The sequence below is a fragment of the Cucurbita pepo genome, chromosome LG08, assembly GCF_002806865.2.
Source record: "Cucurbita pepo subsp. pepo cultivar mu-cu-16 chromosome LG08, ASM280686v2, whole genome shotgun sequence".
Taxonomy (NCBI): domain Eukaryota; kingdom Viridiplantae; phylum Streptophyta; class Magnoliopsida; order Cucurbitales; family Cucurbitaceae; genus Cucurbita; species Cucurbita pepo.
In genome coordinates this window covers 7,968,007-7,989,379 of record NC_036645.1, presented here as the reverse complement: position 1 = coordinate 7,989,379, position 21,373 = coordinate 7,968,007, and the positions used below count along the sequence as shown (strand labels likewise).

Genomic DNA, 21,373 nt, shown 5'->3' with positions numbered 1-21,373 from the left:
AAGTGAAATAGTAATATTTATTTTAAAATACCACAAACTTGGAAAGAATTTAAAAAATACTTTCTTTTTTTGAAAAGTGTTTTAAAAATAATATTTTAAATTTGTATTAGTAATTTAAAAAAATATTTTTACCATTAATATAATGGTTACTACCATATTTTCAAAGTACGAATGACGTTAATACCCATACATTTTTAAAAAAATAAAATTAAAAGTTTAGAAATGAACTCTAAAAAAAAAAAAAATAGACACCAGTAAAAATCTTTTAAAACCTATTTTTAAAAAAAAACTAATAGTTTTAATGTTATTTTTTAATATTTTATTTATATTTTTAAAATATAATATTAACTAGAAAAGTATTTTTAAATTTTTTTAAATTTTTTTTTAATGAAGGTATTAATAAATTTTTTTAAAATTTAAAGACATTTTTAAAAATATTTTTTAACACTAAAATTTCAACAATTTCAAAATTAATTTGACTATTAATTTTTAAAATTTTAATTTAACTCTTTTGGCATATACGAAATTCTCAATTATGTTGGTTTTTTTTTTTAATTTTAGATTAATGCCCAAAACACCCCCAAGCCTTTCGTCATCTCCCGCCACACCGCCACATGAGTGGTTCATCGTTCTTGATAGTCGTGACCGCATCAGATAAAAACTCGATAAAAGGGAATTTTACTAAATATGAAGTATTTTTGTTTAAACAAAATTAGAAGGAAATAAAAAGAAAAAAGAAAAAAGAAAATGGAAAAAATCGGACACAGCTGAAACTGGGGCAAAGCGTTTTATGCGCGCTCTCTCTCTCTCTCTCTCTCTCTCTCTCTCTCTCTCTATTATAACAAAGCCAGGCTGAATCTCAATCCAAAAGCTCCCCTTTCTTCCCGGTTCATAGTATTCCTTCCGCCAAATTTTAGCTGTTTTTGTTATTAGTAATCATTGTAAATCTTCTTCGTTCTCTGTAATTTTGGTAGGATTAGGGTTTATTCTGGTGCTCTCTTGTACAATTTCAGTGTTCAGTGGGGTTTCTTTTTGTAATTTTCATGTTGATTTTGTCCGAACGTGTCGCTGGTAGGAACAAAGGTTATTGAGATGTTGTCGAATTGTTTTTTTTCATTTGTTTTCGTTTTTGTATCGAGGATGTAATTGCAGAGAATTGGAATTAGATTAGGTTTAGGATTAGGGTTTTGGTTTATTTCGCTTTTGCTGATGGAAATGGAGAGCTCGCGGAGACCTTTCGATCGAACGAGGGAACCGGGTTTGAAGAAGCAGCGACTGGCCGATGAGGCTGAGCGCGGTGGGAACATTAATGGCCGGCCGTTTCCGCAGAGACCAATTGGTTCGGGGACCAATATTGTGCAACCCAGATTTCGAGCAAGTGATAGAGATTCGGGAAGCAGTGATTCTGGTCGAGGGGGGTATCAGCCTCAACCACTGCAGCATCAGGAGCTTGTCAGCCAATACAGAACAGCCCTTGCTGAGCTGACTTTCAATTCGAAACCAATCATCACGAATTTGACCATAATCGCGGGTGAAAATCTCCAGGCTGCAAAAGCCATCTCTGCCACCGTTTGCGCCAACATTCTTGAGGTGAACCCAGTTTAAACTGTAGCAGCGTTTTGCATTCCTCTAATTGATATATCTTTTTTCTTTTTCTTTCTTTTTTCTTTCTTTTTCTACTTTTTGTGTGAATGACTGTATGGGAAATTAGTATAGAAGGAAAAGAGGAAATACAGAAAATGTTTTGTTGTTGACGTGCAGGAGTAAAATTGTAAGTGCAATGGTATTAATGAAATCCATGAGTTTATACTGCGAGTTCAATTGTCTTTTGTAGAAAGTGCAATGTCTTGGTTGTGGAATATATAAATACCTCCTATAATACGTTGCTTAATGCGCTATCATCTTAGTACTTGAAACTACCTGATTTTTATTAGTAAAAGCTTTGTTTTTAATAGGAGGTGTTGTGATAATGGTGGTTTTGGTGTGGCTGTCATTCAGGCTGCTGGTATCAAATGAGACTTTGCGACGATATCTTAGTTACTCTTATAAGGTTGATTATATTGAGCTAATTGCAAATTTAATTTATAAATCGAGTTGAACGGCTGTGGAGCTTGTCTTCTGTAATTGATTGACTCCCTTGTGTACTGAAATTGATGATTATATTTGTTGGCTTGCTGTTAATTAAATTGATGCTAAATCCGTTATTCATGGACAATAAATAAATCTGTACCCAATAAAACTACCAATTGAAATATAAGCACCGATCTGAGTTAACAGGTGATACCATTTTGACAGGAAGCTAAAAATCTTTCATCTATATGATAGATCATTGATCTGGTAAGATTTTAGCAGGTTTGATGAGCTAGGATAGTAGATAAAATTCACGTGCTTTTTTGTGAATTTGTGTATGTTGAAAGAAGCTCTCTATTCAACCAGAAAAAATGTTGCACAAAATTTCTCCGCTTGGAGTTGCTAGTTTGACTGCACTGTAGTTGAAGTTTTGATGCCTTAGGTCTTCCTATCATGCTAATCCCGTTTTTTAAGGGGCTTTGTGGAGTTTCTTCTCTTCTCCTAGTCCTAGTGAAGCTTGCAATGTGAAATGCTACTAGGGAAGGATTAGTGAGTTTTAATGTGTTGTGCACCACATATTATGTTGTTCCAGTTAGCAGAAATGGATATAGTCACGCACCAGTTCTTAAACCTTAGATGTGATTCTCATAGGTTACTTTGCTCCTAATTTCCTCTTACTTGTGTATGCTTCTGGAGTAATGTTTGAGCACTAGAACTATTGTTCTACCACTTCTTTGTTATTTTATAACGATGATCTCCAAGACTGCTGGAGGTTTGATTCCCTTGATATGTGTGGCGTGCATTGTGGCCTGTGATTCAATGCATGTTACTAGTTTGCTGCCGGAAAAATTTTGAACAGTTAACTTGTTTGTATAGTTGTAGGAGATTATTTTAATATTTCAAGAGAATGCAGTATTTGCTGCCTTGAAGCTTGATTAGCCATCAAATACAACAGTAGTGCAGTATTTATCTCCAATCACGTTTGACAGATGAATTGAGTTACTGATTTGCTGCCTTGGCACCTAAGATTTAACCTTTCTCCCTCATTTAAAGATCCAAACAAATATTATATATTGTCATATTTATCTCAGGTTATGTGTATGAACACTTCGATGCACATCTATATGTGTTTTTATGTATTCTTATTTTAGTATGATATGCATCGTAATACTGTACTATTTTTCTCTCTAAAACTGGATATGACTGTTGTTGGTAGTTACATAAGGTCATTTCTCTACATTGTTTGAAGCAGTCTGTAACTTGTTTCTGTGTGTGTGTATGGATGCATGTGCATGTACAATATGCTTGCTGATGAGAATTCAATTCCTTTTTATGGGGCATTTATGTTTGGCCCTACAATTGTCAATTGTTCATCTGGCAATCTTGATGCTATATTAATTTCTTATATATGTGCCAGGTTTCCAGTGAGCAGAAGCTACCATCACTTTATCTATTGGACAGTATTGTGAAGAATATTGGAAGAGACTACATAAAATACTTTGCAGCAAAGCTGCCCGAGGTTAGATTTTTGTTCTGTGCCCTCTCCCTACCAAGAGACACTCCCCCCTCCCCCCTGCGGAACGAAATAAATTGTATGTCTGTGTCTACACTAAGTAATGCTTCAGAATGCTTCCTCGATGCTTTTTCAGTATCATTGTTCATTTTCTTGAACTGATATGAAGATAGCAACATTTATGTCATTTTCCAGCATTATTTAACCAGTAACCTGCGTCCCATCAAGTACAACAATTCTATAGTAGTATTCATTACTACTCATTGTATATCGATTATCCCAAATTTATAATATTTTTTTCTATCTTTTCTAGGTATTCTGCAAAGCTTATAGGCAAGTTGACTCTCCTGTACATACAAGTATGAGACATCTTTTTGGCACCTGGAAAGGAGTGTTTCCTCCTCAAACACTGCAGGTTATCGAGAAAGAACTTGGCTTCATAACCAACAGTGGTTCTTCTTCTGGGACCATATCCTCAAAGCCAGAATTGCAGTCACAACGTCCACCCCATAGTATCCATGTAAATCCCAAGTATATAGAGAGACAACGGCTTCAACAGTCGGGCAGGGTTAGTGAAGTTCTGTTTCCACTATCAGCTATGATCCTCACAATTGTTCATTTGTCCTTCTCATAGATTGAAGTCATTATTGGCTTTTATAAGTGTGACCTTTTAATCTGAGAATCTGTTGTCCATACTCTAGATTAAGTACACAACTGATACTTGGTGATGTTTTCCTGTTTTCATCCAAACTATGATGTCTTTATTCTTTCCATTGACATAAATTAATAACCCATTCATTTTCTATTGTGTGTAGAAATAGATTTGTTTCTAGGGTACTTAACTATACTTTTTTTAANTTTTTTTTTTTTTTTTTTTTTTTTTTTTTTTTTTTTTTTTTTTACGTGGAGCAGGTGAAAGGAATGACTAGTGATGCTACTATTGCAACTACAAATGTAACTCAGGATGTTGCCCAAGCCAAAATTAGCACTGGACGTCCATGGGCAGATGCTTCAATTAAAGTGCATGTAATTTTTTTTTTTTTTTTTTTTAATTCACATTAGTCATTAGTTTTTAATTCCCTCATGATCAACACCATGGTATAAATCTTGCAGGACATTCAGCGTCCACTTAGAGATGCACCAAATGATATGGCACAAGAGAAGAACATCACGGCTGCATATGCAGATTACGAATATGGTTCCGATCTTTCGAGGACTCCAGGTATCGGAAGAAGGGCTGTTGATGAAGGGCGAGACAAACCTTGGTCTACAACTGGTAGCAATTTGGCAGAGAAGTTATCTGGCCAAAGAAATGGGTTCAACATCAAGCTTGGATATGAAAATTATCCTGCACCCAGGTCTGCAAACACTGGTGCACGTCTACTGCCCACGCAAAATTTTTCAAGCAGCAGCAGCAACCGAGGATTGTCTACTAACTGGAAGAACTCTGAGGAAGAGGAGTTCATGTGGGGTGAAATGAACTCTATGTTGACAGGTCATAGTGCATCTGCCATTGCCAGTAGCATTGGGAAAGATCAATGGACTCCTGAGGATTCAGATAATTCGGTAAAGCTTGAATATAATTGAGGGAACCACTTTTTCCTGGTCTATGATATCTTATAATACCAATAATTGCACTAGTTACATTAGAAAGAGAAAAATGTGATTGCTACATACTTCCATTTTTGTTGTTGTGCATTTTCAGGTTTGCCAACTGTGAACAATTGACCATGTCTTATGTGATTTATTGTTGAGTTTGTTTCTACGTGCAGGGTATTGAAAATAAGCTATTAAGTTTACGAGATACTGGGGGAAGTGTTGATAGAGAAGCTTCCAGTGATTCACAATCATCTGAGCAGAGAGAACTGGGGGATTCTGGACAGCAAAGGTCATCAATGTGGCAAGTGCAGGAGCCATTGTCTCTGGATGGGCTGAGAGGCGGGATTCCTAAAAAGAATTCAGCTCAGTCGGGAGGATATGGTACCACTCTTACTGCCCTGTCAGGTGGTAACTCTTCTGTGGATCAAATGGGAGGTCGACCACAAATTACATCGTCGAATATTGGAGCTTCAGGACATGAATTTCTGAACAAGGGAGGTTCAGGGTCCATTGGGACTGTAGGCCAGCAAATATTTCCATCACGAAATGTTGCATTCGCATCTGGACAGCCACCCTTGCATCAACGTCCCCCTTCACCATTGTCAGTGGATCATATTCCTCATCAAATGCCCAACCATAAAACTTCTTCATTTTCTAACCTTGACCCACGTAAAAGGCATTTACAGGATGCTTCCCTTGGTCGGCATCCCAACGTTCAGTCAGATAACCTTAAAAAACCACAGCCTCAGGACCGTCAAGCTGCAGCCTCCTCCATACCTACTTCTCAACCCAGGCAGCCGTTCTCTTTATCTGAGTCACTAAAACCTGATGTTAGGCAGTCCGAACTTTCAAGACAGCATGCAGTATCTATTCCAGGCACTGATTTTGGACCTCCTTCATCAGCTGGGACAGTTCCAGTTCGTTTACCTGCAGAAATTTTGGGAGAGACAAGCACTAGTAGTTTGTTGGCTGCCGTAATGAAGAGTGGAATTTTTTCCAACCATTCAATAGCCAGTAGCATGCAGCAGAATATCAGCTTCCAAGATGCAGGAAATATGCAACCCCATTCAAACGTCAAACCTCCACTACCAAGCCGGTCTTCTCCTGCTCATACTCAGACGACATTCTCAGAGCCAAAGACTGCGGGAGAATCTTCATTAGGTCCTCTTGAAAGCCCGTCAGCTCTGGTTAAGCTATCTCAAACTAAGGTAGAAGATACTCCGTTGCCATCTGATCCACCTTCACCCTCATCTCCTATGACTAGTGCATCCACGGAAACTTCAAATGTGGTAAACGACTCTTCTACCCCAATTTCTAACCTTTTGAGCTCATTGGTTGCAAAGGGCCTTATATCTGCTTCAAAAGGAGAATTAACAAATAGTGCAACTTCCCAAATGCCTGCACAGCCTGAAAATTTGAAGTTAGGTGATGCTGTGACATGTTCTGTACCAGTTCCTTCCATCCCCGCTACTTCTTCCAGTCAATCATCTACGATACTTGAATCATCCTCAAAAGCTGCTGCTAAGAGCTCCACTAGTCCACCTCCATTTGCCACAACTGAGATAACCAACCTCATAGGCTTTGAATTTAGTTCACATGTTATTCGAAAATTTCAGCCATCTGTGATCAGTGGACTCTTCGACGATATTCCATATCAATGTAAGATCTGTGGTCTGAGACTGAAACTTGAAGAACAGTTGGATACACACTTGCAGTGGCACACATTAAGAACTGAGGCAAACAATTCAAATAGGACACCAAGAAGATGGTATCCAAGTTCAGATGATTGGATTTCTGGAAATGATATACTCTTACATGATGCTGCCACTTCTCCGGACAGGTGTGACATGATGGAAGAAGTTAATGAGCCAATGGTACCTGCAGATGAAGATCATTTGGTCTGTGTTTTATGTGGTGAACTTTTTGAAGATTTTTATAGTCATGACTTGGACAAGTGGATGTTCAAAGGAGCAATGTATATCACCATCCCATCAGCGGTTAGTGAGATAGGAAGCACAAATGAACAAGTTGCTAGAGGACCCATCGTTCACACAAAATGTATAACTGAAAGTTCACTACATGACTTGGGACTGGCAACTGATATTAAGATGGTAATGTTCTTGATTCTTTATACTTCTGCAGGACTTGATTTGGGTTTACAATCGTCCAATGGTCTCCCTGATGACTTTATGTGTTGTTCCTAGACTCTTTTTTTTTTTTTTTATTTCCTTCATGTTCTTTTATGGAACGATAGAGAGACTTGGAGCCTTACAAAATCATATTTTCGTTAATCTTCCAAACATACTGCTGAATGCTATAGCAGCGGACTGGTAAAGTCAGGGAAAAGGTAGAGCCTATTTTATGAACTGGGTTGGTAGAATCAAGTGTTTTGTTCCCCGTTTGAGATCCTACTTGCCATTCAATCAATGGAACACCTGAATCATAATCGTTTTGTTCTTTTAGTTCTCCATTGTGAGCTCTTTTTACCGACATTTAGGACCTATAAAGCAGACCCTTTAAATTACATGATATAGTGCCTACTCGTGTCAATACATTTTGACACGACTGCCACTGCACACTGAAAATATGCTCAAATCTGCATCCCTGCCTTGTATTGATGCTGTGCTTGAGGTTGCATGCATTTTCTTGATGGTTGACACTTCTTTGCACACTGAAAATTTGCGTGTTATTAATCTAAGATTCTTTACATTGTGTCTAACCTACAGGAAATGGATGTATGATGCTTCCACTGCAAAACGTCATAGAGGAACAACTCTGGTGGGACGTCCTGCTCATGCAATCGGCGGGGTTACGAAAAGGGAGTATGAGTACGAGTGCTTCGCTTTTGATAGTTTTGTTGAGTGCCAAAAAAGATTATAGGGGAGTGGTAGCTCTATACTGGTATTTTCTAGCTTCCAAATTCCTTTTTGTTTTCCTTCTGTTTTTTGCCTACAAAAGATATATAGTTGAGAATACATCAATGCAATGATCATTTTTATTCAGATCTTGACCGTCTTGTGCGAATTTTCACTTAACATCAATATCTGCTGTTATAAATATGAAGCAGTGCACCCCTAGTCCTGGCTGCTTCGCATCTCTATCGACGACGAACTAGCAAAGTGGTTTTGGTTCACCATTACTTATTTTTCCCTGTAACTTTCCCTTCTCTTAGCTCTGCGTAGACAGTAATGGAGAGTTGTTTAGGATTCTCCAGCTCTTGATAAGGGTTGTTCACTTGTCTTGCGGGTCTGGATATGACTATGATGATGTTGGATTTTGCTTCTATCATTTGCCCCCCACCTTGTTTGGCTGATTGGACAAGCTTGGCATGGCAGATATCGTTATACTTATGGCAGATTTATCACAATAATTGTATTCAACAATCATGAACTGTGGAATTATGATAACATTTGTGTTTGAATGTCCATTAGAGCATTGAAAAGATTCAAGTGATTTGACTCATGTAAAATTCCTTGCATTCATAACCTTTTGCCAGCCTTTGGACACAGGTTCATGTGCCCATTATAGCAGGTACAAAATATGATTGCTACCTCAGGCTAACAGACCCCCCTCCTAAATAGTTTTTAAAGTTGATCTGCTCTTGCCTCTAATGAAGTAGAAAAGATTGTGTGCAACTTTAGAGAACATGGTGTTATTATATGTTCATTTTAACAACCATAATGTAAAATAAATTTAGGGCTAATTTTTTAACTTTTCAAAATTTTAACAATATTTTTAATTTTAAAAATATATATATACTCTTTCCTAATTTTGAATGGAATCACGAGGGCTCGTTCAGGAAAAACGACTTCCATAATTGTATGATGTTCACTTTGAATATGAGTTCTTGTTTAATTTAAACGATATTTCTTATTTATAAACTCGATGTTCACTTTGAATATGAGTTCTTGTTTAATTTAAACGATATTTCTTATTTATAAACTCGTGATCTATTTCTTATTTATTAAAGTCAAATAAAATTTTTGAACGAAAGTAATTTTAAACTTTTTTGTCAAAAATTTTGAAAGTTCAAAAGAAGTTCAAAAGTAATTTTAAATCAAACGGGTAATAATTTTCATAAATTTTTTAAGGCGTTTTTCTAAAATTTATTGGGTAATTTTTTTTTTAGGAATGAAAAAATTAGAAAACACTTCCTTTATCTCTTCAATAATTATTGGTTATTGCTAATAGCTGATGGCTTTTCACTTGAAAAACTACATCAACTTTTTAGTGTCCATTGACAGATTCCTTATTAAAATGAATTGTCAAATCTATGCTAAGTAAATTTTACTTTTTCAATATTGTTTCTTTGTTTATGTCTCAATCTTATTACTTTTCTTCCCTTCTTATCTCCAAAACTTTAACACTTTTTTCTCAATTTTGTAGCTCGATTGACTTAGACTCGAATTTTCCCTTTTTTTGTCATGCTTATCTTACAATTTAAAAAAAAAAAACCCGATTGAATGGATGAACAAATATTATTTTTTAATAAAGAAAAGAAGTAATGAATATCATCGAATCATTACTATTGTTTTCTTCGGTATAATATACTTAAAGTTTCTATTTAATATCTAGTTTTCGAATGATTTTAGAGCTTAGGGTTTAGGGATCAAGTAAAAAGTTTCCCTCAAACTCGAGAACCGGGTCTCTAGAACAAGCTAATTTTTAAAAATAAAATCACAAATTTAATATAATTAACTAGAGAAAAAAACCAAAAAAGAAAAAGAAATTAGTAGACAATACTATATTCCTCATATAATTATGAAATGATGATGAAAACATCAACATTTGTTGTAATATTTTTGGATATATGTGCATAAAACATATCTTGAGTAGAAAAAAAAAATGAAAATTGTATAAACATAATTCAAGGCTTCTCATTTTGTGTATAAACATAATCCAAATGTGCTTCTAACATCATCCTTGTCTTCTCCCATTCTTCATCTTCTTCTCTTATTGTCTACAAATGAAAGGGAAATCCGCCATTAAAATCCAAAGAAGAAAGCTTAAAAGAAGAGAGATGATGGGTACTTACTTGGGGGAAATCTGGCCATGAATCTGCTTGGATCATTCCATGGCTGAGCTTGTGGTGGGTTTCTTCAAAACCTGCAAATTTTCCGGGAAAGAGCAAGAAAGGGTGAGAAAATGGAAGGTGGAAGTGAAAAAGGAAGGGTTTTTTGAAGTGGGTTTACCTTGTTTGGTTGGTAGGAAACGTGCAGTGGCTGATTGGGAAAGGAGGAGGAAAATGAAGAAGAAGCCATGGGAGCTCTGGTTCATTTTCTTCAGTGTTTTGAAGAAGAAGAAGGAAAGCGAGAGAGGGAGAGATTGTGTCTATGTTGCCTTTTTCAAGTCACATGGAGACACCCAAACAAGGCAGTTATGGGCTTAAAATATGCCAATAATGCTACAAATTCCAACACTTTTGGTGGGCCATGCTCACTTTGTAAGAGTTCTAACTCCACTCCACCGCTCATAGATATTGTCTATTTTGACCTATTACATGTTGATGTTAGTTAGGTTTCCACACCCTTTTAAAGAATGTTTTATTATCCTTCTCTAACTGATGTTTGATCTCACAATACACCCTCCTTCAGGGTCATCGTCCTCGTTAGCACACTACCCAATAACTGGCTCTAGTACCATTTGTAACAGCTCAAACTCATTGCTATCGTTACGTATCGTTGTCAGCCTCACGATTTTAGAATATGTTTACTATGAAGAGGGTCTAGTCCTACTCCGATTAGTGTTTTGCACCGTCTGGTGACTGACTCTGATACCATTTGTAACAGTCTTAACTCACTGCTAGTAGATATTGTTCGTTTTAGTCCGTGATATATTGTCGTCAGTCTCATGATTTTTAAACTTGTCTACTAAGGAGAGGTTTCCACACCCTTATAAAAAATGTTTCATTTCTCTCTCTAACTGACGTGAGATCTCACAATATTATAAATGGTATCAAAACCAAACACTAAATGGTGTGCTAGTGAGGATGTTGGGCCTCCAAATGGATGAATTGCGAGATCCCACATAAGTTGGAGAGAGAAACGAAACATTTTTTACAAGAGTATAGAAACCTCTTCTTAGTAGACGCGTTTTGAAACCATGAAACTAACGATGTTACGTAACGGATCAAAGCAGACAATATCTACTAACAGTGAGCTTAGATTGTTAATTTCTTTTTTTTATATTTTAAATATCATTCATTTTTCAAATAAAATATCTACTTATATGTTAAATAGTATAAAAAATATATAATAAAAAAATATAAAAACAAAAAAAGACACGACAAGGCAAAAAAGAAAATAAAATATGCTTTGTTAAAGTAAGGAAAAAACGATTGTTACTTTTATGATTTTTTTTTTAGGGTTTCATGTAAACCTCAAGACCAAGGGAAACCAAAAAAGAGGTTTATTTCTTTATTTCTTTATTTTTTTTTATTGGGATTATATATTGATTTGTTTATTAAATGTTGGTTTTTCACTGTTCATCTGTCTTTAAATCAGCATTCTCGGTGGCACACTGTTCAATGTCCAACTTTAATACCATTTGTAACAGTTAAATCCATTGCAAGCACATATTGTCTACTTTAACTCGTTAGGTGTGGTCCCAATTTTTAAAACGCGCGAGAGATTAATATTTTGTTTATCTCGCAAAAATTAATTAAAAAAAAAAAAGAAAATAAGGAAGTTGTTGGAGAAGTCAAAGCTTAGGGGAGTGCCATGGACGACAGTTGTCCGCCATGGCCAAAACCAGACAAGCTTTCTCTCTCCTCATTATTTATTTGTTTGTCTCTCTAATCTTTCAGAGATGCACGTGACAAACAGTTTCCGAACACACTTCAATACTCAAATCCGAATTTGATTCTTTCTTTCACTCATAAACAAATCAAATCCCATCACCATTTCTAACCCTAAAAACCCCTTTAAATATCGTAAAATTACTTTAAATTGTATCTCTTAGGTTTCGAACCATTGAGTCCACACTCACAAGAACGAACCACAAGACTCTTAAGAACCATAGAAACCTATCGACTCGGTTCTAATCGAGTCAATTTGATATTGTTTCACTCTTAAACACTAACTTAAGCCTCGTGAATTTCTTTTTTATTAATCAGCTTGACGCATTATCTCAACACCTTAGTTATGTAAACCTCCGACCAAATTCTTACATTAGGAGCGTATATTTCTAATTATTACGATCATGTGGTTCCTCTAAGTTTGTTTACCCAACAAAATGGCAAAATAAATAAATAAAAATGCAAACTCAATTCTCGTTCGAAATGACCAAAAATCGCGTATGACATAAACTTGATGATAAGATAGGGAATCAATACGAGAGGAATAAGATTCCGATTACCTCGGGGCAAGAATATTGTCTGAGATTCGATTTACTCCACAAGCAAAATCGATCATGTCTGACTTGAATGATTCTTGTTGATCAAATATCTCAAAACAAGAACACTTGTTTGAGATTCGAATCACTCCACAAGCAAGATTGATCATGTCGAGTTTGAATGATTTTACATGCAACCTAAACTACATAAAATTGCAAAGAAACTTAGCCATTGGCTAAAGAAAAGCACAAATGCTTCTTTTACTATATCTTCAAAGTCTCCTTACAAATACAACATTTGGCTTTATAGCCTAAAAAATGAAAATATTAGAGGTATTCCAAGAATTGTAACATTCATACTTTATGACTATAATTAGCAATTATGTAAATGTAACTTAGTAAATAAAAAGTCTTAACAGTAACTCTACATTGTAACCCACCCAAAATTTATAACAATCAAACTACATTCTTTGGCATGAATTGAAACATCTTTTGATAATTTTGACAATCTTTTTTTAACATCTTCATTGAAATATATTGTATGATTGATGTCTTTTGGTTCATATCACTTGATATCAACTTAGTTTATTGCGATGTGGATACGACAACAACTTTGGGAGTAATTTTCTTGAAAAATATAAACTTTAAAATTATGTAAATTAATAAATTAAGTAATTTTATTTAATTAAAAATAGATATTATATTGGAAATAAAGAATAGGGCGGAGAAAAATGGGGAAGGCTCTGGAAAAAGTGAGATTCGGAGGATCTGATTTTTAGCAATTGTCCAAATAATTTTGATGGGATTGCTGTCTATTTCAGTCCTTTTTGTTGTGCTAAATTCTAATTTTAACCCTTTTTTTTTTATAATTTATTTTTATTACTTAATTTTATTATTATGTTTTATTATTCCAATTTTCAGCGTTTTAACATCATTTATTTAAATTTTTAAATGATCCAAATTAGATTAAAATAAATAAATAAATCGTCACTTTCTTATTATTACTACTTTATATAATTATGAAAATAGATGCAATTTATAACAAGTTATGCTGATTGGGCCGAAGATAGAACGAAAGGCCCAATGTAGCTTTGTGGACAACAGCCTTTCGATTTGGGCCTTAATGGGCCTAACTTTGACTGGGCCGTAGAGTTCTGTTTTTTTTTTTTTAATTATACTATATATATTTAAAAAATGCGTAAGCCAATTTTTATTTATTTTATTATACGATTTTATAATTGGATTTAGACAAAAATGCCCTTATGTACGATTTTCCTATTTTCTTTATTTTCTTCTCCTCAAATTTAATTTAATTTGTTTTGGTTTATTATTGTCGTTTATTTTATCTAATATCATTCGTCTTAATAAATTTTAAAGTTTTAAATAATAAAAAAAATTATTTATTTTAATTTCGGGCTTAAAAACAAAGGAGACAGTAATTGAGGTGACAGTTGTTATGGACGTGGGCAATAAATCGATTACAACAACTATTGAAGTGATTTTATCTATCGAGACACTGAAAAGATAAAGGGTAAAATTGTCTTTTCGATCTATGGTCAAAGTCAAAGGGTATAAAAATGCTTTGTTTTTAAAATGAGCTATCTTTCCAAAACTTAAGCTTTTGGGGTTATTTTCGTAAATCACTATGCCACGCTATTTTTCTTTAGAAAAATAAAAAGAAAATACCCAGCGCGCTGTGTAAATAGAAAAAAAAAATAATAAATAAATAAAAGAAAGAGGAAACCCTAAACCCTTCTTCTTTTACAAACCGTCTATCCCTCCCGTTGGGCTACTCGGTGTCGCCGACGCCTCTCTCCCGTTCGCCGTCTTTCTTTCGCTCGTGCGCCATAGTCTCCCTCATAGCGGGTTTAATCTGCGCTGATTTTCTACTCTCTTGACTGGTAATCTCCCGATCTCCATCTATGCCTTTCTTCTCACTTGAAAAACGCAAATTAGAACTTGTCTAATGATAGGATGGAGGAGTTGTTTTCATTAATTCATTTGTTTTCAACAATTTCCGAATAGCAATGGAAAGAAAAAACTGCTTTATGGAAAATTAGGACTTTTCGAAGTGTTGCAAGTCCTATTAAACATACAAATTATCATTATATAAATCTGCGTTTTTAGTTAAAATCTAAGTACGCAGTGCGAGTTTCGCATGGTGTGGATGTATGTTAAATTTCGGAAATTGTTAGCTTTCTTAGCTGAGTTTTTTCTATGTTTTCAGTCGCCCTTCTGAACATATAAGGTACGGTTCATTTGATTTTCTCTTTCCGGTGCATTTTGTTGCAGGAAATTTAGGCTTGCTATTTGTTCAAGAAAAGAATGAGGTTAGAGAAGTGTTGGTTCTGTTCCTCCACTGTATATCCAGGACATGGTATTCAGTTTGTTCGCAATGATGCGAAGGTAAGCGTGTAATGTTGTTTTTCTTTTCTTAAAGGCGGCAAACTTTCATGTTTTGGGCTGCTTGTATTTTCTCGAGTTAAAATTTTCTTTAGTTGCCAATCTCGTGTAATGCTTACGGAATGGTATGAAAATACCATCCTATTCTATCTCGGCTTGTTCGTGGTCCATTGTTTGCTATGCATATTAGCCTGTAGAAATAGATTTTTGTTCTTGTGGAGCTTTTGAATTAGTGATAGTGTGGAACTCAATGTTCCTGATATAATTTTTCTGCAGATTTTTAGATTTTGTCGGTCTAAATGCCACAAGAATTTCAAGATGAAGAGAAATCCCCGTAAAGTTAAATGGACCAAGGCATACAGGAGGTTGCATGGAAAGGATATGACACAGGTAAACCTTCTCGATTAAATTTAGGAACAAGTTGTTTTGCAACTACAAACTTTCTGATGTCTCTTTAACTGTTGTTTCACATGTATTATCCAGGATTCAACTTTTGAGTTTGAGAGGAAGCGCAATAGGCCGGAGAGATATGACAGGAATCTCACAGAAGAGACATTGAGGGCTATTAAGAAGATCGACAAAGTCAGAGCCGAAAGGGAGGCAAGGCACATTGCACGCAGGTATTAAACTTCTTCCATTGCCACTCGTTTTATGCCTATATGTTTGTTGAATACTGCTAGAGGTGTAATTCGGGATTGTTGACATTTACAGGATGAAAGGAAAGAAAGGAAAGGAGCTCAAAGAGGCAAGGAAGGAATTGGAGCAGAGCATCAGTATGGTCAAACCACCTGCTCTTCTCAAGGAGGATCCTTCCCTCACTCTTCCAAAAATCCAAGTCAAGGTGGCACAATCACAAGCAGAGAAAAATCAGCCTATGGAAGAATGAGTTTGTTTCTCTCTTATGTCACTATATCAAATATTTTTGTCGTAATTATTTTTTCTCATAGCTTTAACTGCCACAATTCTTGTGCACGACAATGCGCGGTAGTTCATCCTTGTCTGTCCTACACAAGCATGGCTGTTATGTTGACGTTCTTTTGAGAGTGTTTTTCTTTAAATACAGATACTTATGAAAGATTTTCTTGGATCATCTCTTACTACTGTTTTTATTTGTATTTTTGCATATCTCTTGCTTACATTTTGTTGAAAAGGGTGTTAATAATTACTTCATAATGGAGATTATTCTATAGATTGATTATAGGTGGTGATGACTAACAGGAGTTCACCCCACCCACTGGTTTTAGTTTCCAGAAGTGTTTTTGCCTGTGAGGAGAAAGCCCATAAGCCTCTTGCTTGTTCCTCTAATTGCAAAGAAACTAGCCCACACCAACTGTGTGAGTTCCCACACCAGTTGGAGAGGAGAACGAAGCATTCTTTAGAAAGGTGTGGAAACCTCTCCCTAGCATACGCGTTTTAAAAACCTTAGAAACCTTTCCCTAGCAGAACGCGTTTTAAAAACCTTGAGAGGAAGCCTGAAAAGGGAAAGCCTAGAGAGGACAATATCTGCAAGCGGTGGGCTTGAGCCGTTACAAACAAGTCTCCTCTAAACTTCTCTCTCTATTATGCGCAGTTCTGATCACCATAGTTAGACATGAAATTTTGACCATAGATAGATACTTCCATCTCCTCCAATCACCTCCTTGGAGTTCGCTTTTTTGGCAAGAATACTTATCCAATCATGTTCTTTAGCTTCATTAATTCTTGCTTAAATCTGTTTTTGGATCTTCTACCTCAGTTCTTAGACCATTGGAGTGCTCTACACAAGGGTTTCAAATTGTTAGGATCCAACTGGTTCTGGTATGTATCTTTTAGCCCTTCCTCTTCAACATTCATCTTGGCTTAGACTTTCTTTTAAGAATCATGCAATAGGCCTACAACATTTCATATCTCTTCACTATGACCTTCTCAGATTTTGATTTTGTACTAAATGTATTAGGGTTAGACAATTGTTCCGTGTGAGTAGTTAAGTTCTTCATATTGGTTCAGACACTCACAAGTATCACCCATGTAAAGAACAACATTTCACAACTCTAATCCACTGCCCACAATTTTTTTTTTTTTTTTTTTCCCCTACAAATTTGAACTTCTTCCAATAGAATCTATATTCTTGCCAATGTTTGAAAGTTAGGGATTCCGTTTTGGCTCTTACATGGACATTGATTGTCTTTTCCCATTAGGATCTCACTGATATCTGGGTGTTAAAATGCTCCATTTTCTCGAACAATCTTCCCATTTCCATCATTTTTTAGAAGTCAAGATCTATGCTTAGAAATTGGCCTTGGACACACAATGGTAAGTAGGAATGCAGGATTACAAATTAGGATGAGCGGTCTGATAATAAGTTCATGAGCTTAGTCTTACTTCACCGTCGAGAAACGAAAGAAGACTTCCATCTCCCAGCAAATGAGCTTAGTCTTACTTCACAGTCGAGAAACGAAAGAAGACTTCCATCTCCCAGCAAATAGGTGTAATAGGTCTAAGTTACCTCAGAAGATACCATATGGGGCTACCAATATGCCTGAAAATATTATTTAATTAATAAAAAAACACTTTTAAGAATATTGAAAAGAAAAATCTCCACCATTTCCCCAATATCAGTATTATGTGCCCCGGGAGACTTGAGTTATTTTGATCTTAATTTAAATATTAGATTTATGAAGTTTGACTTTTGCATTTTAGGCCAACTATATTTTAAAATGTCAACCATTTGAATTATTTTATTTCGAAGAAACAAGTCGGTTTAATATGTTATATAAAGAAAAGAAGTGTGATGTAATGTCAAATGTGAAGGATAATGTCGTAACTTTATGAGTCTAAAGTCTTGCCTAATAGATCAATTAGTTTTAAAAAAAGTCTTACTTGCTGGGAAGGTCTGTTTGATATCCAAAAATTGCTGAGTCGGACCTAAATGTTGGCTAGGTGAGTCGGATCTAAATGTTGGCTAGGTGAATCGGATCTAAATGTTGGCTAGGTAAGCATCCTGTAGTAAGAGGAGTAGTTATGAGTTATGAACCCTGAACCATGTAGACCATTCCTATGCGGATTCTAGTAGCAACTTTTTAAGATTTAAGGACTTTTATACCGTTCAAGGATCAAATATATAATTTTTAATAAATTTTAATTATAAAAAGTAAGTATTTAACGGATTCTAAAGTTTATAGGTAATGATGATGTCACATTCCTATATGTATTTTGATACCAATAAGCAATATACGTCATAAGACTACGTTACAATATATTTTATTAATTAAGTTGAAAGTATTTGAGTTTAATTTAATGGGTTAGACTATCGACATAGATTTACAAACTTATCGGACACATAATATGTTTGAATGCAATAATAATAATAATAATAATAATAATAATAAAATACTTTAAATAAGCTAAAATTTATAATTTTTTTAAGAAATAATTTAACGTGAATATTACAAAATCTATATTTTTATATAAAATAGAAAGTAGGAAGCTTTCTATATTTCCTCAAATTAACCTCTCATACAAAATTATAAATAAAATTAAGACATATTTATTTGTTTTTTTTTCGTTTGGATATATTTATTTCTATTAAATATATTTTAATTATTAATTACATAGTTATATAAAATTAGATAAATATACATGAGATTTTATTTAGTTTCATATTTGGTATGTCATGAAAAAAAGAACAAGTGATTGGGTCAAACTTTTCTTTTGTTGGATAAACATAAAAGCAACAACCTTTTTCAATACTAAAATAATAATAATAATAATAATAAAACACAAAACTTTGGCCTTATCCACACATTATTTTCATAATTATTAATGCAATAAAAAAATATCATAGGAATATTTTTTCTAAATATCTTTTATAAAATTCGAGAATACAACAATAAACTAATTGGAATATTAACAATTAATTCATAAAATGAAATTCAAAATAATATTTTTATCTAAAAACTCTTTGAAAAAATTTAAACTTTATAATACTCTTTAATTTAAAAAAATATATCTATAAATTTTTTAAAATTTTAATAATATACTTAAATTTTAAAAAAATTAAAAAAAAATAATTTTACCATTAATCCGTTAGTATTTTATTTAAAAATATTCTTAATTTTCTAAATATTTAAAAAATACACTTAACTTTCAAAGTTTAATTAATATTTTAAACTTTTTTTTTTTTAACTTCAAAAACAGTTTTAAACTTTTTTAAAAATAATTGAAAAGTTAAAAAAATTAGTTTCTACTAAACGACTTTGTCTCTATATCAATGGTAAAAAAAAATTAACTTCCTTTTTATGAAAATAATGCTACTTACAAAATTTTATAGATATTTTTTAAACATACTATTATTTTTTTATTTTTTTTATTTTTTTTTTGTGGAGGTACATTAATAAAAAAATTGAAAATTTAACGATGTTTTAAAGATAAATTAAAGATAAAGTGGGTTATTTTTATTAATTAAGTTGAATTTTTCACCATCATCCTTAATATATATATATATATATATTTCCCATTTTTCTTGATTCTTAGGCAAACAAAGAATTATTCGTCGCTCCTTTTTCCCTACTTAAAAACACAAGAAACACCTTCAAATTTTCAATTATCCCTTTCTTTCTTGTTGTTGTTGTTGTTGTTCTTCCTGATGAGGAGAAACATTGCCGCTTGTTACAGTGAACACGCCGTCAAAGTCTCCGATTCTTACTGCTCCGCCGCCTTCCCTCATCCCCATGTCGTCTTCTCCAAATTCCCATCTCCCACTTCCCCTGTTTCCGTTTCTTCCACTTACACAGCTAATATTTCAACCCTCCAAAATCCTCTGCTAGTTCACCTCCACTGGACTTCCATGGAAATGGGTCAATCCTTTACCATCAAAATCAATTCAATTTCCCATCGAATTCTCACCGGAAAGGGCCTCAAATCCTTCAAATCGGTGAATGATTCTGTGATTTCGGTCTTCTGGGACATCTCAGAGGCCCAGTTCGACGCCGGACCCGAACCCACCAGTGGCTTTTACGTCGTCGTTACGGTGGATTCTGAAATCGGGTTGTTGATCGGCGACGAGAGGGATAAGTTGGTGAAATTGGGGATTTTGGAAAGGAAATTCGATGCCCAGTTCGTGAAATTCTCTTTGGTTTCTCGAACAGAGGAGTTTCCCGGCGATGATTTGGTTTTTTTGACCAAGGCTAGATTCTCCGATACCGGTAGCCTCCATGAGATTCTTGTCATGTGCGGCGGCGTTGGCGGCGAGGATTTGAGAAACCAGAGGCTTGCGGTGTTCGTCGACAAGAAACAGGTGGTTGAAGTGAAGAGATTGAGGTGGAATTTCCGAGGGAATCAGACGATTTTTGTAGATGGGTCAGTGGTGGACATGATGTGGGATGTCTATGAATGGCTTTTCCGGCCGGAACATGCAGCGGCGACGGCGACGGCGACGGCGGCGTTTATGTTCAGGAGGAGGAGTGGATTGGACAGTCGGCTGTGGGTGGAGGAGGAGGAGAAGAAGCAAGAGAGGAATGGGTTTTCTCTGTTGATTCGAGCTTCTAACCGNTTTTTTTCAAATATATATATATTTAAATTTTTTGGATTATTTATGTTATTATTGTTTTTTTCATGTATAGATTCATATGCAAAAATTGTAAATTTGTATGTCACTTATATAAATAATAAATGAGTTTAATTGTTTTTTTATTAATTATTTTCATAATAAAATTAGAAATTCAAACGGTCCCAGAAGCGACGAACAAGCCTTCCACGTACTATTTAAAATCTGTTTGACTCACGAATACCCTAAACTCTTTAATATATTTTATAAAACTCAAAATTTTGTTTCATAAACTCGAAACCGAACTGAATTTATTTAGTTTCAGAAAAATTAACTCAACCTAACTCGAAACGCTAATCCAATCAAACCCAACTCGTACCATTTGGGTTATGGGTCTGTTCAGGTTGTCGGGTTTATTTTTTTTAAATAGTTTTTATTTTCTAATTAATTATATTAAAAAATGTAAAACATTATATTAAAAAAAAAAAAAAAAAAAAAAAAAAAAAAAAAAACAACAACAACGATCAAAGTGATAATTTTTATACGGAAATTATTAATATTTTGATAAATTAAGATATAATAGCAACTAATGCAAATAAGTTTTTTTTTTCATTAGTTACGCCTAAAAAAACCGAGTTAAATTTTAAAAATTAAAAAAACATAATTTTTATTTTTAAAATTGGACGGTTGGTAGTGAAATAGCAAAATGGGCTTTTGGCCCACTGTTTTGGCCCAAAGATTTCAGGCCGGCCCAAACTACACCTCCTCTTGAAACAAGACTCGCATTTTTTTAATGCATTTTTTAGATCTCTTAATAAAATTTTATCTTTATACTTTACCTTAATTATTAATTATTAATTATATTGCATGTTAATTATTTTTTTATTAATTTATTCAAAATTTAAAATTATTTCATATTTTTAAACCCATTA

At 34.3% G+C, this 21,373-nt stretch overlaps 3 protein-coding genes across 5 annotated transcripts; all 3 read left to right on the top strand.

The window, feature by feature from the left end:
• The first annotated feature begins 766 nt into the window (after nt 1-766).
• Nucleotides 767-8,631, top strand: LOC111799917 (flocculation protein FLO11-like). 3 transcript variants are annotated; one of them, XR_002815934.1, is made up of 8 exons: nt 767-1,590; nt 3,488-3,589; nt 3,897-4,151; nt 4,496-4,609; nt 4,697-5,149; nt 5,356-7,293; nt 7,909-8,083; nt 8,186-8,631. XR_002815934.1 is itself a non-coding variant. In XM_023683437.1 (7 exons), exons 1-7 carry the CDS (start codon nt 1,210-1,212, stop codon nt 7,921-7,923), a joined length of 3,252 nt encoding a protein of 1,083 aa, XP_023539205.1. In that variant the 5' UTR covers nt 767-1,209; the 3' UTR covers nt 7,924-8,624. The 3 variants fall into 3 exon arrangements, 2 of the variants coding, with proteins under 2 accessions (XP_023539205.1, XP_023539204.1); XM_023683437.1 differs by having other exon boundaries at nt 4,496-4,603; nt 7,909-8,624; XM_023683436.1 differs by having other exon boundaries at nt 7,909-8,624.
• Nucleotides 8,632-14,245: 5,614 nt separating this feature from the next.
• On the top strand, nt 14,246-16,007 carry LOC111799579 (probable ribosome biogenesis protein RLP24). The gene is made up of 5 exons (XM_023682964.1): nt 14,246-14,415; nt 14,807-14,920; nt 15,194-15,307; nt 15,401-15,537; nt 15,629-16,007. The coding sequence occupies exons 2-5, from the start codon at nt 14,840-14,842 to the stop codon at nt 15,801-15,803; spliced, it is 507 nt and encodes a 168-aa protein (XP_023538732.1). The 5' UTR covers nt 14,246-14,415; nt 14,807-14,839; the 3' UTR covers nt 15,804-16,007.
• Nucleotides 16,008-19,541: 3,534 nt separating this feature from the next.
• LOC111800174 lies at nt 19,542-20,443 on the top strand. Its single transcript, XM_023683766.1, has 2 exons — nt 19,542-20,254; nt 20,314-20,443. The coding sequence occupies exons 1-2, from the start codon at nt 19,542-19,544 to the stop codon at nt 20,441-20,443; spliced, it is 843 nt and encodes a 280-aa protein (XP_023539534.1).
• The last annotated feature ends 930 nt before the right edge of the window (nt 20,444-21,373 follow it).

What these genes read in the sequence shown, in the direction of transcription:
- LOC111800174 (XM_023683766.1), top strand. Translation starts at nt 19,542, where the DNA reads ATGAGGAGAAACATTGCCGCTTGTTACAGTGAACACGCCGTCAAAGTC. An exon ending in CAGACGATTTTTGTAGATGG is followed by an intron (nt 20,255 to 20,313) that starts GTCAGTGGTGGA and finishes CGGAACATGCAG; the next exon opens with CGGCGACGGCGACGGCGACG.
- LOC111799917 (XM_023683436.1), top strand. Translation starts at nt 1,210, where the DNA reads ATGGAAATGGAGAGCTCGCGGAGACCTTTCGATCGAACGAGGGAACCG. An exon ending in TTTGCGCCAACATTCTTGAG is followed by an intron (nt 1,591 to 3,487) that starts GTGAACCCAGTT and finishes TATATGTGCCAG; the next exon opens with GTTTCCAGTGAGCAGAAGCT. An exon ending in CTGAGGATTCAGATAATTCG is followed by an intron (nt 5,150 to 5,355) that starts GTAAAGCTTGAA and finishes TTCTACGTGCAG; the next exon opens with GGTATTGAAAATAAGCTATT.
- LOC111799579 (XM_023682964.1), top strand. Translation starts at nt 14,840, where the DNA reads ATGAGGTTAGAGAAGTGTTGGTTCTGTTCCTCCACTGTATATCCAGGA. An exon ending in TTGTTCGCAATGATGCGAAG is followed by an intron (nt 14,921 to 15,193) that starts GTAAGCGTGTAA and finishes ATTTTTCTGCAG; the next exon opens with ATTTTTAGATTTTGTCGGTC. An exon ending in GCAAGGCACATTGCACGCAG is followed by an intron (nt 15,538 to 15,628) that starts GTATTAAACTTC and finishes TGACATTTACAG; the next exon opens with GATGAAAGGAAAGAAAGGAA.